This window comes from Eleutherodactylus coqui, chromosome 2 (assembly GCF_035609145.1).
Source record: "Eleutherodactylus coqui strain aEleCoq1 chromosome 2, aEleCoq1.hap1, whole genome shotgun sequence".
Classification (NCBI taxonomy): Eukaryota; Metazoa; Chordata; class Amphibia; order Anura; family Eleutherodactylidae; genus Eleutherodactylus; species Eleutherodactylus coqui.
The window spans coordinates 201,969,151-201,985,403 of record NC_089838.1 but is presented as its reverse complement, the minus strand read 5'-3'; the positions used below and the strand labels follow the sequence as shown (position 1 = coordinate 201,985,403).

At 46.3% G+C, this 16,253-nt stretch overlaps 1 protein-coding gene across 4 annotated transcripts in view; it reads right to left on the bottom strand.

Annotated features, from left to right (window-relative positions):
- The window catches only part of SHANK3 (SH3 and multiple ankyrin repeat domains 3), a 412,785-nt gene that overhangs the window by 182,203 nt on the left and 214,329 nt on the right, over nt 1-16,253 (bottom strand). For all 4 annotated transcript variants that reach the window (XM_066592225.1, XM_066592227.1, XM_066592226.1 and 1 more), the window contains one exon: nt 7,539-7,616. In XM_066592225.1, coding sequence (XP_066448322.1) covers nt 7,539-7,616 — 78 coding nt within the window. The remainder of the gene's footprint in view (nt 1-7,538; nt 7,617-16,253) is intronic.

The following is a 16,253-nucleotide window of genomic DNA, read 5'->3' as shown; positions in this document are numbered from 1 at the left end:
ACCACCACCAGCCTCACCACCACCAGCATGCGCAGACATATGATGGCCAAGCACCCCACGAGGTGGGACGAAGGCCGTTCACCGCCTCCGGTTTGCACCGCTGCCTCTCCCCCTGTGCCCCAACCTGACACTGAGATCCAACCCCCCTCTCAGGACACAGGCACTACCGTCTCATGGCCTGCACCCACACCCTCACCTCCGCTGTGCTCGGCCCCATCCAGCAGTGTAGTTCAGCGCACCGTCCAGCCGTCGCTAGTGCAAGTGTTGGAGCGCAAGCGCAAATACGCCGCCACGCACCCGCACCCTCAAGCGTTAAACATGCACATAGCCAAATTTATCAGCCTGGAGATGCTGCCGTATAGGGTTGTGGAAACGGAGGCTTTCAAAGGTATGATGGCGGCGGCCCAGCACTACTCAGTTCCCAGTCGCCACTACTTTTCCCGATGTGCCGTCCCAGCCCTGCACGACCACGTCTCCCGCAACATTGTACGCGCCCTCACCAACGCGGTTACTGCCAAGGTCCACTTAACAATGGACACGTGGACAAGCACAGGCAGGCAGGGCCACTATATCTCACTGACGGCACATTGGGTGAATTTAGTGGAGGCTGGGACAGAGTCAGAGCCTGGGACCGCTCACGTCCTACCCACCCCCCGAATTGCGGGCCCCAGCTCGGTGCTGGTATCTGCGGCAGTGTATGCTTCCTCCACTAAACCACCCTCCTCCTCCTCCTACGCAACCTCTGTCTCGCAATCAAGATGTGTCAGCAGCAGCACGTCGCCAGCAGTCGGTGTCGCACGGCGTGGCAGCACAGTGGTGGGCAAGCGTCAGCAGGCTGTGCTGAAACTACTCAGCTTAGGAGAGAAGAGGCACACGGCCCACAAACTGCTGCAGGGTCTGACAGAGCAGACCGGCCGCTGGCTTGCGCCGCTGAGCCTCCAACCGGGCATGGTCGTGTGTGACAACGGCTGTAACCTGGTGGCGGCTCTGCAGCTCGGCAGCCTCATGCACGTGCCATGCCTGGCCCACGTCTTTAATTTGGTGGTTCAGCGCTTTCTGAAAAGCTACCCACGCTTGTCAGACCTGCTCGGAAAGGTGCGCCGGCTCTGCGCACATTTCCGCAAGTCCCACACGGACGCTGCCACCCTGCGCACCCTGCAACATCGGTTTCATCTGCCAGTGCACCGACTGCTGTGCGACGTGCCCACACGGTGGAACTCTATGCTCCGCATGTTGGCCAGGCTCTATGAGCAGCGTAGAGCTATAGTGGAATACCAACTCCAACATGGGTGGCGCAGTGGGAGTCAGCCTCCTCAATTCTTTACAGAAGAGTGGGCCTGGTTGGCAGACATCTGCCAGGTCCTTGGAAATTTTGAGGAGTCTACCCAGATGGTGAGTGGCGATGCTGCAATCATTATTGTCACCATTCCTCTGCTATGCCTCTTGAGAAGTTCCCTGCAAAGCATAAAGGCAGACGCTTTGCGCTTGGAAACAGAGGCGGGGGAAGACAGTATGTCGCTGGATAGTCAGAGCACCCTCCTGTCTATATCTCAGCGCGTTGAGGAGGAGGAGGAGGAGCATGAGGAGGATGAGGAGGAGGGGGAAGAGACAGCTTGGCCCACTGCTGAGGGTACCCATGCTGCTTGCCTGTCATCCTTTCAGCGTGTACGGCCTGAGGAGGAGGAGGAGGATCCTGAAAGTGATCTTCCTAGTGAGGACAGCCATGTGTTGCATACTGGTACCCTGGCACACATGGCTGATTTCATGTTAGGATGCCTTTCTCGTGACCATCGCGTTACACGCATTCTGGCCACTACGGATTACTGGGTGTACACACTGCTTGACCCACAGTATAAGGAGAACCTTTCCACTCTCATACCCGAAGAGGAAAGGGGTTCGAGAGTGATGCTATACCACAGGACCCTGGCGGACAAACTGATGGTAAAATTCCCATCCGACAGCGCTAGTGGTCGAAGGCGCAGTTCCGAGGGCCAGGCAGCAGGGGAGGCGCAGAGATCAGGCAGCATGTACAGCACAGGCAGGGGAACACTCTCTAAGGCCTTTGACAGCTTTCTGGCTCCCCAGCAAGACTGTGTCACCGCTCCCCAGTCAAGGCTGAGTCGGCGGGAGCACTGTAAAAGGATGGTGAGGGAGTACGTAGCCGATCGCACGACCATCCTCCGTGACGCCTCTGCCCCCTACAACTACTGGGTGTCGAAGCTGGACACGTGGCCTGAACTCGCGCTGTATGCCCTGGAGGTGCTTGCTTGTCCTGCGGCTAGCGTCTTGTCAGAGAGGGTGTTAAGTGCGGCTGGGGGAATCATCACAGATAAGCGTACCCGTCTGTCAACCGACAGTGCCGACAGGCTTACACTCATCAAGATGAACAAAGCCTGGATTTCCCCAGACTTCTCTTCTCCACCAGCGGACAGCAGCGATACCTAAACAATACGTAGGCTGCACCCGCGGATGGAAGCATTGTTCTCTATCACCATCAAAAACGTGGACCTTTTAGCTTCATCAATCTGTGTATAATATTCATCCTCCTCCTCCTGCTCCTCCTCCTGAAACCTGACGTAATCACGCCGAACGGGCAATTTTTTTTAAGGCCCACAAGGCTCAGTCATATAATTTTTGTTAACAATTTTTATACGTTTCAATGCTCATTAAAGCGTTGAAACTTTCACCTGAACCAATTTTTATTTTAACTGGGCTGCCTCCAGGCCTAGTTACAAATTAAGCCACATTAACCAAAGCGATTAATGGGTTTCACCTGCCCTCTTGGTTGGGCATGGGCAATTTTTCTGAGGTACATTAGTACTGTTGGTACACCAATTTTTTGGGGCCCTGGCCTAAAGTGTAATCAAATTAATTTTTTGCCCACCTGCATTAAAGCTGACGTTACATCAGCTGTGCTGGGCACTGCAATGGGATATATTTATGTACCGCCGGTGGGTTCCAGGGAGCCACCCATGCTGTGGGTCCACAGGGAGTTGTAACTGCATGTGTCTACTTCTAAAGAACCCCAGTCTGACTGGGGCATGCAGTGTGGGCCGAAGCCCACCTGCATTTAACATGACATTACCTCAGCTGTGATGGGCAATGCAATGGGATATATTTATGTACCGCCGGTGGGTTCCAGGGAGCCACCCATGCTGTGGGTGCACACGGAATTCCCATTGCGGAGTTGTACCTGCCTGTGACTATTTATAAAAAACCGCGGTCTGACTGGGGCATGCAGACACCTTGACAGAATGAATAGTGTGTGGCACATAGGTTCCCCATTGCTATGCCCACCTGTGCAGCTCCTGATGGCGGTGGCACAGGATTATATTTCTCATTGCTTCTGTATAGCATTGTGGGCTATCGCCCCGCCCCTTTTAAAGAGGGTCGCTGCCTAGCCGTGCCAACCCTCTGCAGTGTGTGCCTGCGGTTCCTCGTCATGACAGATGCACTTATAAATAGACATGAGGGTGGTGTGGCATGAGGGCAGCTGAAGGCTGCGCAGGGACACTTTGGTGTGCGCTGTGGACACTGCGTCGTGCGGGGGGGGGGGGGGTTGGGCAGCATGTAACCCAGGAGAAGTGGCAGCGGAGTGTCATGCAGGCAGTGATTGTGCTTTGTTGGAGGTAGTGTGGTGCTTAGCTAAGGTATGCATTGCTAATGAGGGCTTTTCAGAAGTAAAAGTTGTTGGGGGGGGGGCCCACTCTTGCCGCTATTGTGGCTTAATAGTGGGACCTGGGAACTTGAGATGCAGCCCAACATGTAGCCCCTCGCCTGCCCTATCCGTTGCTGTGTCGTTCCCATCACTTTCTTGAATTGCCCAGATTTTCACAAATGGAAACCTTAGCGAGCATCGGCGATATACAAAAATGCTCGAGTCGCCCATTGACTTCAAGGGGTTCGTTACTCGAAACGAACCCTTGAGCATCGCGATAATTTCATCCCGAGTAACGAGCACCTGAGCATTTTGGTGCTCGCTCATCTCTAATAATAAACTATTAATGACTTCAATTAAGCTGTGACACATAAATAAAGAGTATATGACACATAGTGCTGTGTACCAACAGATGGTTCCAGTGTGGGAGGGGAGCTGACACCAGACTGACAGTAATCCAGATTAATAAAGGATTATATAGATAGGCAGAGATTATCTGCTCATCACTGGGACATCACGGGTGTCCTTGTAACAACCTGCAGCGCTGCCCTCTCTTACACCAGCATTACCCTGCACTTATGGCTCATATCTTATGAATATCTCATGCTGGATATGAGCCGGAAATATCTACTGGATATTTACTATGTGATTTCATTTTATTGCCATTGGACTGTTGGCGCCTAAATAGGGATATACATAGGAAATGTAGATATCCAAAGAGACAGCATACGTCTGCCATTCAGTTCTGTAATAGAAAAAAAAAACAAACTATGTTTAAGGGCTCACACCCACTTGCGTTTTTTTAACGCTGTGATATTGCTGCATTTTTTTCACGCGATTGTCAATGGGACTTTCTAATGTTAAAAACGCATCACAAGTTGGTGCTTTGCAATTTTTGTGCGATGCGTTTTTAACATTAGAAAGTCCCATTGACAATCGCATGAAAAAACGCGCAAGAAAAATGCAAGTGTGCAGGAGGCCTAACTTATACAGAGTTGGCAGTAATTTAAGTAAGCGTGAACCTGCTAAATGGATGGAACATTGTACAGTACATGACTGTATACATTTTTCTGGTGTGAATGTTGTATGAATGTAGTATTTTTCAGGCATTTTTAAATGCCGACTCTGCAGAGGTTTTAAATTTGAAAACATGTTCTTAACATGTTCTTCTTGGCATTAGTGGAAACATACAATATTATTGCACATCTTACTATAAAGTGTGGGGCATACAGAAACACCCTTTGTTGATGAGACATCTGAGGCCCCCTTCACACGAGTCTATCCGTATTTGGGCTCGCTTGAGTGCAGTGTATGTGCGGACTGAATAATGTTTTTTGCACGCGCATCAGCGATTTCACTATACTTTTTCCACCCGCAAGGCATGTTTATTTGTACACGGCAAATAAAGTTGAACCAATTCCAATTGAAATGGCTAATAAGTTCCAGATGTGTTCTTTTTCCAGAGGAATTACACAGCGTATCACGCATCTACTAGTGTATTGACTCCTATGGGGATTCTTAACCCTTTCCAATCCACTGTCTGACATCTGAAGACATTCTGATTGAAGGCTGTACAGCTCCGATGTCGAAACACGTCCAGCAGGGTATTCTTACTGTAGATTACTGGCCACTCTGTTGTCGCGGCCTATCCAACATGTCACACACCGCAGTACTGGCTCTAGCCAGCAGATGGCGCCATTGTATAATGGCAGAAAGAGAAAGCTCCCTAGGAAACCCTGAATCCAAAATTGGGTTGCAAAGGGTTAAGGCCAGCTTCACACGAGGATAAGAGCTCCTTCACACGGGTGTATTCTACTTTCTCTCTGTATGTTCCACTTCTGGTTTTGGCTCATAAAATACTGATGAAAAATACGCCTGTGTGAAGGAGCCCTAAGATATTTGGGCGTGATTTTGCAGCGTGCTATTGCAGAATGGGCGTTGTGTATTTGTGCGCTCATCAGCTCATTTTTCTTTACTTTTTGCTTGCTTAAATCACCAGTAGTTGTAAAATGTTATTTTTTGTCTACGCAAATGCGCAAGAAAGGAGGGCATGCTGCACGACCAAATTTTGCATGTGTAAATATGCCCCTGTGAAGCCGGCCTGTCAACTGTAAGATGTACTAGTGATGACACAGGAGCCAGTGTATGGATATACAAAAAATCTTTTTATTTTATTTACTGCAGCATAATTGTTAGGGCTCCTTCACACAAGCGTATGCGTATATGCGCTCATCCGCATGCAATGTGTATTCGCACTAATGAATTTTTAACAAGCTCGACTCTCAACTATAATTGGCGTTTTTTTAAAGTCATTCACACTGTACACTGCAGCTCGAATGTTAAAAAAAAAAGCTGAAGCGATGGCAAGCAATGATCAGAATAAAGCCTTGGAATTGCAATAAAATGCCTAATAAGGGCCAGCTGTCTTCTTTTCCCAGCCATGTACTTGCCGCTGAAGAAATCCCATGCAGATCAATGAAGCTCCTCTTTCTAATCTAATCACATCATTCATTCTAGAGATTAATTCTCCAATAGTTAAAGGATTTCTGCAACAAATCAGCCATGCCTGGATATTTCCTTGTGTTCTTCTTAAAACAGCTCTGAGGCTTGGTTTTCACGCCGAGCCGATATACGTCGTCCTCATCTGCAGGGGGGGGGGGGGATGGAAAAGCCAGGAGCAGGAACTGAGCTCCCGCCCCCTCTCTGCCCCTCTGTACTATTTGCAATGAAAGGAGGCGGAACGGGGGCGGGGCTAAGTGGGGAGAATCAGCCCCGCCCCTGTCCTGCCTCTCCCCATTGCAAATAGTGCAGAGGGGCGGAGAGGAGGCAGAGAGGGGTCGGGAGCTCAGTTCCTGCTCCTGGCTCTTCCATCCTCCTCCCCCTGCAGATGAGGATGACGTATATCGGCTCGGCGTGAAAACCGAGCCGATATACGTTCATGTGAATGCAGCCTAAGTCTAAGGCCTCCTGCAGATGGCCAGGTCGGATCCCACTGCGAGAATTCTGCGATGCGAGCCGTGCCCCTGCAGTGATCACTGTGGCTCACCTCCTCTCGGCGTCTCCCTGCTCTGCGTCGGCTGCCGGCCAGCCTGGCACATGCGCAGAGCGGAGCCGGCGCGTCACCAGTGACATTCCTGTGCGGGCCTCTGTGAGGCTTGCACAGAGATAAGACATGCCACGATTTGTTTACTGTGTGAGATTTCTAGTGGTCAAATCTAATGCAATACTATGGCAACGGGCATGGGCAGAAATTCTGCGGGAAATCCCGCCGCGGAATTTCCGCCCGCGTGCATTTACCCTAATATGATAGACTGGAGAGGGGAATATTTTGGTAAAGGCACACCTGAATTCTCAGATTTTATATAGAATAAGGCTTTTAAAATGAAATCAGTACTTCATAATTAGAGATGAGCAAGCGAGTAGTGCCTTATGCGAGTACCTGCCCGCTTGTCTCTAAAGATTTGGGTGCCGGCGGGGGGGGGGGGGGGGGGGGGGAGCGGTGAGTTGCGGGAGTAAGCAGGGTGGAGCGGGGGGGAGAGAGTGAGATAGAGATCTCCCCCCCCGTTCCTCCCCGCTCTTCCCCGCCGCTCCTCACCCCCTGCCGACACCCGAATCTTTAGAGACGAGCGGGCAGGTACTCACATAAAGCACTACTCGCTTGAGTAGTTTGCCTTAGCGAGTATGCTCGCTCATCTCTATTCATAATGATTTACTTTCCCACCGTGAAGAACAAGTCAATACAATTGATGCTATCCATTGATGTCTTCTACCAGGTATCAACAGCTTATCTCAGTCCATTTAGAATGGGTCTAGCAGGGTCACACATGCTGTATAACGCTCCCTCACTCTAGATGCAGATAGTTTAGGTAATCATCCTTACTTGAAACGCTGTTTGGTTGTTGAAGTTCCTAATTTCTTTACTTGCTCCACGGAAGAGAAGAACCCGCGCACAGCTCTCCTATGGAAGAAACAGAGTAAACTGAGGGCTGATGCAAAAATACTGATGTACACAAGCATGAGATGTGCTAACAAAAACACCGAGCAGGGCCTAAATCAACTCCACCATGTGGTCTACCATACAGTAGTGGATGTCCACTGGTATAAACACTTATTTATGTTCTAACATATTTTAAGGCGTTGAAGTGAAAGTTTGCCTTTGGCACAATCGAAATAATTAAAAAAATGAAGCGAAGTTTTAAAAATTACATTTCCTCTTTGTCCAGCAAGTACACCAGCAGAATACCGATTACCATAGGCTCACACCATATCTCTGTATTCTGCTGGTAAGTACAGTATTTTGGGGGGGCAAATTTACCCTTAAATAGAATGTGCAATAGCATTCAATGGCAATGGGTCGCAACAGAATAGGTGTCCAATTGCATGTGCGCCAGCTCCCTCAAGCACCATCACAGCCCTGGCAACCAGCGGTCCCTATGACATATACTCCGGCCCACTCCCAATTGCGACACTTTCATGGAATCATACAATGGTAGAGTTGTAAGGGACCTCCATGGTCTTCTGGTCTAACCTCCTGCTTAATGCAAGATCACTAAGTCATCCCAGACAGATGTCTGTACAGCCTCTGTTTGAACACTTCCATTGAAGGAGAACTCAACACCTCCCATGGTAACCTGTTCCACTCATTGATCACCCTCACTGTCAGAAAGTTTTTTCTAATATTAATTTGTGTCTCCTCCCTTTCAGTTTCATCCCATTGCTGCTAGTCTTTCCTTGTGCAAATGAAAATAGGGCTGATCCCTCTGCCCCGTGACAGCCCTTCAGATATTTGTAGACAGCTATTAAGTTTCCTGTCAGCCTGTTTTTTTTTTCAACATTCCCAAATCCTTTAACCGTTCCTCATAGGACATGATTTGCAGACCGCTCACCAAACTTAGTAACTCTTCTCTAAACTTGCTCCAGTTTGTCTATGTCTTTTTTAAAGTGTGGTGGCCAGAACTGGGCACAGTATTCCAGATGAGGTCTGACTAATGAAGAGTAGAGGGGGATAATTACCTCACGTGATCTAGACTCTATGCTTCTCTTAATACATCCCAGAATTGTGTTTCCTTTTTTGGCTGCTGCATCACATTGTTGACTCAGGTATACTAATAGATCATAGTCTCAACACAAGTCTTTTTCACATGTGCTGCTGCTTAGCCCAATTCCTCCCATTCTGTATGTGCTTTTTTCATTTTTCTTGTCTAGATGTAGGACTTTGCATTTCTTCTTATTAAATAGTATTCTGTTAGTCGACACCCACTGCTCAAGCTTTTCTAGATCTTTTTGAATTCTCTCTCTCTCTCTTCCCTAGTGTTAGCTATCTCTCCTAGTTTGGGTCATCAGCAAATCTGATCAGTTTCCCATCAATACCCTCCTCCAGATCATTTATAAAAATGTTGAACAACACTGCGGCCAGGGCAGAGCTTTGTGATACCCCATTTGACACATCCTTCCATTTGGATGTGCAGCCATTTAAGCCCACTCTTTGAGTAGATCACTGAGCCAGTTGTGAATCCACCTAACAGTTGCCTTGTGAATCCCATATTTGGTCATTTTTTAAATAAGTATGGTATGAGATACTTTGTCAAATGCTTGACTAAGGTCAAGATATACTATATCTACCGCATTTCCCTGATCAACCCAGTCGGTGATTCTGTCATAGAAGGATATTAGATTCGTCTGGCATGACTGGTTTGTTACAAACCTATGCCTACTCTGGTTAATTACTCCATTTTTATCTAAGTACTTGCATACATGCTGTTTAATAATTTGTTTAAAAGATCTTTCCCCTTAAAGTAGTCAGGCTCACAGGCCTGTAGTTTCCTGGATCCACCTTCTTCCCTTTTTTGAAGATAGGGACAACATTTGCCCTTTTTCCAATCTTCTGGGACTTCTCCTGTTTTCCAGGAATTTTCAAAGGTTATGGCGAGTGGTTCAGCAATTACCTACATTGCTTCCTTTAGTATCCTAGGATGTAATTCATCTGGACCTTAAAGGGGTTGTCCCGCGCCGAAACGGGTTTTTTTTTTTTTCAACCCCCCCCCCCCGTTCGGCGCGAGACAACCCCGATGCAGGGAGGTAAAGAAAGCTCACCGGAGCGCTTACCTGAATCCCCGCGCTCCGGTGACTTCTCTACTCACCGCTGAAGATGGCCTCTTCCTCCGTGGACCGCAGCTCTTCTGTGCGGTCCACTGCCGATTCCAGCCTCCTGATTGGCTGGAATCGGCACGTGACGGGGCGGAGCTACACGGAGCCCCATAGAAGACTGCAGAAGACCCGGACTGCGCAAGCGCGGCTAATTTGGCCATCGGAGGGCGAAAATTAGTCGGCACCATGGAGACGAGGACGCCAGCAACGGAGCAGGTAAGTATAAAACTTTTTATAACTTCTGCATGGCTCATAATTAATGCACAATGTACATTACAAAGTGCATTATTATGGCCATGCAGAAGTGTACAGACCCACTTGCTGCCTCGGGACAACCCCTTTAAGACTTGAGTTCATTTAAGTGTTTCCTCACCATCTCTCTGCTTATAGATAGCCTGCATTCTTTTATTCCCCCAATAGCACAGGGAAGATCAGTTGATCTTCCATCTACTTTGTCACAGCCTATGCCTTGACGCCTCACGATTTAGGTGCAAGCTTGTTGTGCAGTGTTATATTATGTTCTGCGCTTGAGAAAGGGTCGCTGAAATGTTGCATTTTCAGGTGTAACTTTTTCCATTACTACATGTGGTTGCTCATTTTTCCATTTTCTATGCAATATAAAGCCATTGACAGTGTGGCTTTTGGCTGAGCACCACATTCACACTTTAACTTTGGTTGACTACTTTACTTTTTGACCCAACTAAACTGCTAACAACACATAGTTAGAAACTATGGAGAACTATTTAAAGTTATTTTTGTTAATGCTTTTATTATAAGCAGCACTGTAACAAAAAAAAACGCTTTTAATCTGGCTCACACGACTTCTGCAGGTGCCCCGAAGGTGCTCCCTCACGTTGAAGTGCTCTCTGCTCTCTGTAGTCAGCTGCTCCACAACCCCTTCCCTCTAATGTGAGTGGTATCTTTAAACAGCTGTCCACGGCTCCTGCCTGGTGCTGTCAGCAGTCTTGCAAGGTCAAAACTGCTGACAGACTCCCTTTAAAGTTATCTTTTTCAAATCTTAAAAAAAAACTCTACTTTTCAACAAGATGCAAAACCGGGATGTGAACAAAGCCTCAGGGGTACATTCAGATGTTGCAGATTTACTGCAGAACATTCAGAAGCAAAGCAGTGGCAGAATCAGCATAAGGCATCCTGCAGACGGCCGGGTCGGATCCCGCTGCGAGAATTCTTGCAGTGGGATGCGAGCCATGCCCCTGCAGTGACCCGCGGCTCACCTGCTCCCTAAATCTTGCTCCGCTCTGCTATGTGCTGGCTGCTGCCCAGCCGGCACATGCGCAGACCAGAGCCGGCGCATCAGTGGTGACGTTTCTATGCGGGCCTTTGTTTACCGTGCGAGTTTTCACGAGGTCAAATCGCAGCTCTCTGCATCCGTGCCTACTGCCATAGGATTGCATTAGATAATGCAATCCTATGGCAGACCAGAGCCGGCGCATCAGCGGTGACGTTTCTATGCGGGCCTCTGCGAGGCTCGCACAGAAATAGGACACGCCACGATTTGTTTACCGTGCGAGTTTTCCCGAGGTCAAATCGCGGCTCGCGGCATCCGTGCCTACTGCCAAAGGATTGCATTAGATCCTATGGCAGTAGGCACGAATGGAAATTCTGCAGGAAATCCTGCCGCAGAATTTCTGATCATGTGCATTCAGCCTAAAAGTTTAAGAGAACCATGCAGACCTTGATGCAGCTTTCTCACTCTTCTCAACCTCTTTTAAATAATAAACTAAACACTAGAACAAGGAGGTGCAATCTGAGATTAGTTGGGGGGGAAATCAGAAGACACAATACAACCGCAGCAACTCACAGCACACTTCAGGATTTTCAAATTAAACTCAAGTCTATAATATGCGCGCCAAGGTATGGGGGTCAGAGCCACTAAGCCCCCCGATTAGACAATCCAATATACGTAGAAGAACGATGGCAGCATAAAAGGCGTAGTAATTTTCTTATACTTTTTATTCCTTCATCAAGACTGCAACGTTTCGACCCTTTTGGGGTCTTTGTCAAGCATCTTGACAAAGACCCCAAGAGGGTCGAAACGTTGCAGTCTTGATGGAGGATTAAAAAGTATAAGAAAATTACTACGCCTTTTATGCTGCCATCGTTCTTCTACGTATATGGGAAAATCAAAAGAAACATCAGGAAATACTTTTTATTGAAAAAGTAGTAGATGTTTGGAACATACTCCCTGCAGTAAGGCCCTACGCCCAGAGGTGGATTTGAATTGCAAATTCCGCATTGGGCACCTGAGCGGGCAATCCACAGTTCAAACCACCCATAGGGAAACATGGGCGTCCACACCTGAATTAAAGCATGCAGATTTGATTTGCATGTCCTTGGATGCGGAAATCAAATCGCAGCATGTTCCATTTTAGTGCAGTTCCTGCATGGACAGCTTCTATTGAAGTCCATTGACATTGCGAAAGGATTCCGCAGGAAAGTAGGAGTTTGAAAAAAAAAAAAAACTCTTAGGGCTCCCACCCACTGGTGTTTTTTTCTTCACTGCGATGCGATTCTAAAGTTAAAGTCTCGCATCGCAGTGCGAGAAAAACGCTGGCAGATACCCAAAAATCGCTGCGACATCGCCAGTCTTTTCAACAGGGCCAGCGGCAGCAGCGCTAGCCCCATTGAAAAGATATGGAGAATGCCGCGGACTTCTGCCACAGCTGTCACAGCTGTGGCAGAAGTCCGCGGCATGCTATCCCATTGCTTTCAAAGCGGGGTTAGCACTGCTGCCGCTGGCCCCATTGAAAAGACTGGCGATGTCGCAGTGATATTCCAGCGATTTTCTCGCACTGCTCTGCGAGAGTTTTCACTTACTCTCACAGCGCAGTGGAGAAAAAAACGCCAGTGGGTGGGAGCCCTTATGTGACTGTGCACCGGCCAGCGCTTCCGCACACATCCACACTGAAGAAAAAAGAAGACCCGGACAGGTACGCAAGGTTTTTAGCGGCGGGTAGGGTTAGATTCCACTGTGGGCTACCGCATGCGAAATCCTACCCACGCATGGACATGAGGCCTAAGTGGATGTAAGCACGTCTCGGATAAGTAATATATCTATCCGAAGAGAAAAAAAAGGAGAAAATAATACAAGGGAAGACTTTTTCTGCCATGAATCTTCTATGTTTCTATTTCAATGTAGTTGGTGATATATGTGGAATTCCATTGGGAACTTGCAACAGAATAAAGCAAAATTGAACATGAGTAGCACGTCTAGAAAGTGGCACAGATTTTCCTGCTGTACATGAATGAGGATTTGAAGGCCCCAATTCACTTGTATTGTACCATACTTTGCTGTGAATTCTACACAAGAAATCTGTAACAAATTGGCTACTTGTCAATATAGAAGATAAAAAATCCAAAAAAAAGAAAAAAAAACAGTTAAAGGGCCACTCCAGCAAAAACACATTTTCCATCCTTGCACTCCTCACCTGATTATCTGCCACACTCTAGATGTCTCCTATGTATATTGTAGTCCCTTCCATACAGTGCAGCCTCCTGACAGAAGCTATTCTGATGATGAGATTTCTCCCTGCTTTATCTCTCACTATTCTGTGTTAGCAATCCCATGATGCATCAGACAACATCATACGAGCAGCTAGAGCTTGTACCATCTCTGCCTGCTGAGAGGCCACTGTAATTATTATTACCTTCTATATTCATTTAAATAAGTCACAGACCATAAGTATACAGGAGCCTCTAATTATCACCAGTAACTGTGATAGGAGTCTCTGTGTCCTCCTCTAAATAGCTTGTGTGGTAAGGTCCATCACGCAGGAATTATATGACTGAAAAACTGACTTTTGGAGAAGAACATAAAGCCATGTAAATCTTGTGTGGTCAGAATAGATCTAAGTTTCAGATAGAAAGGAATAACTAGGGGGTTAGCTACATAATGAATGGGGTAAAAAAATCACCAGAGTGTTTTTTTAAAGATCACTGTACGTGGTTGTTATCATATGTACTAAATCCATTTCCCACTTGCTTCCCAGTTCTTACTTTGTAGACCTGGATGATTTCATCATTTCCGCTATAAAACATGTCCAATATTTTCGACTTCTAATACTGTCAGTCAGACTTATTTTAGGAAGGTTTTTCTACAGAGCTATTCTACAAATAGCTGCCCTTGCATTGTAAGAAGTGACATTTCAATTATTAGTTTAGTCAATATGGGGAAAATAAATATACTTTGTGTATATTGCTCTGACAGGTGCCTGAAAGAAATGTTCAAGCGCAACTTTCACCTTCCTGGAACATTTATTTGATGCATGTTACTGCTTCCCTTTACTGCAATGCCCCATGCACTGCTCCTCCTTTAGAGATTTTGGCAGCACTTGCATCAAGTGCACATCCGTTTCAGCACCACTTGGCCTATAAAACGCTGAACTGAGGAGCAGATGTGTAAAAATCCCCTGTGATTCTACAGAAAACTGTTCACATGAATAAAGCTTTCCTCTGGTAATTAGTCTGAGGAACATCAGAGCTCAGTCAGCCGTTCTACATGGTGCACAGTGGAAGTTCTGTTTCCACCTGTGATCTCCAGCAGCTACGCATCAGCAGCATGCACAGGAGATTAGAAGAGCCCCGGGCAGCACAGGGTTGATGACATAACTGGAAGAATCGGTGTAGGGAACTGGAAATATCTAGCCATTACAACTGCTATTCCTTCCAGCGACTAGTATTTACACAATAGCTAACACTCATATAAAATTCATTTATACATGTATACACTGGGGCTGCCCAAAGCTATGTACTTTTTCTCAATATGGACCAAATATTTTGGCAGGCCAGACTTTACATATACATTATTCTATGAAAAAATAAACTATAGGACATTTAGTATCATTGATTCTCTAGGGGCATCACATATTGTGCCAGCAATTAGGAAATTCTAATGGCATTATGCATTTATATCAACACAGTTGGAGAGCTTTACTTCTGAACCAGTTTCTTCTTCTCTTATTTACATAATACATTTAAAGGGAACCTATCAAACTGAACTTGCAGCTTGATTTCCAGGAAGCATGTTGTAATACAGGAGGAGCTGAGCAGATTGACAGATCATTTGGTGAGAAAAGATTCAGTATAACTTGTTTGTATTCATTTATATCTCTGCTCAGTCTGGATTCAGGAGTCCAGTGGGCGGTACTATCAGTGATCGACAGCTGTCTCTGTATAAGTGTCTGTATAGAGAAAGCTGTCAACCACTCTAGAACCACTGGACTCCTAAACCCAGGAATTCAGATCAATATATGCTAAATTATACTGAAACTCTTCTTTGCTCTTTGGCCTGCTGTTTATATAAACTATATGTGACAAGGTCCCTTTAATGTAGAGTATAGATTGAGGTCATTCACACAAGTATTAAACAAACTGACCATAGTATATCATAATCATATTTTGCATATAATAGACAATACTATAACATCTTGGCTCTCATTTTTGTCCTGTTTCCCCAATATAAAGCCCCCCAACAGGACGTTTGCTGCCTAGGATCAGGTACCCAACATTGGACGTGGAACATGTGAATGTCCCCGGGATCTTATAGTCCTGCTGTGTGTTAGGGATCAGTTTTTGTCCCGTTTGCAAAAAATTGCAAAGCTTTTCAAATGTTTAGTAAATTTTAAATTTTTTTAATTAATAAAAACACAATTGATGAAAATTTACCACTAGCATAAAGTACAATATGTCGCGAAAAAAACTCAGAAACAATCTCAGAATCACGTTGAGAAGTAAAAGCATTTAAAAGTTATTACCACATAAAGTGACAGATATCAGATTTGAAAAATAAGGCTTGGTCCTTAAGGCCAAAATAGAACATGTTCTTAAGGGTTTAAAAGGATAGAAACATGCTTCTATCCTTATCTTTGATTGGTTATCTCTTAAATAAGTAAGTAAAAGGTACTGTTATATTGACAGCTATGATTAAAGGGCTCCTGCACACTGACAAGAGCGATATCAGGTGGTGATTCACACTCCAATATCGCATTCCTTCTGAAATCCCCTGGAAACAGCCTCGCTTCCCTGCAGGTGTTCCCTTCATCCCCACCGCGGCAGGAGATCGCAATATTCTCCCACTGTTTTCAACGGAAGACTTTGCAAAAAGAAAGAAGATGCTGCGATTTTTTTTCACACAGCATTGTTGGAGTGAAAACATCACAATTGAGAATGGAACCATTGAAAATCATTGGTTTCTTAATTATGCGTTTTCACTCACTCTTCGCTTTGCGAGAAAATCCAGTGTGAAGGAGCCCAAAGTGCGAGCTTCTGTCCAGAATACGTAAGCAGTGTGCAATATATATTGGTGGCTTTTTAATCGTATAGAATGAACTTTGGAATTTTTAACCTTCCCTTTGCAAGTTGGATCATTCTCAAATCCAGGAGTTGTGCCGTGGTCAGAACGGGATCCATGTACGCCTGATTGGACAGG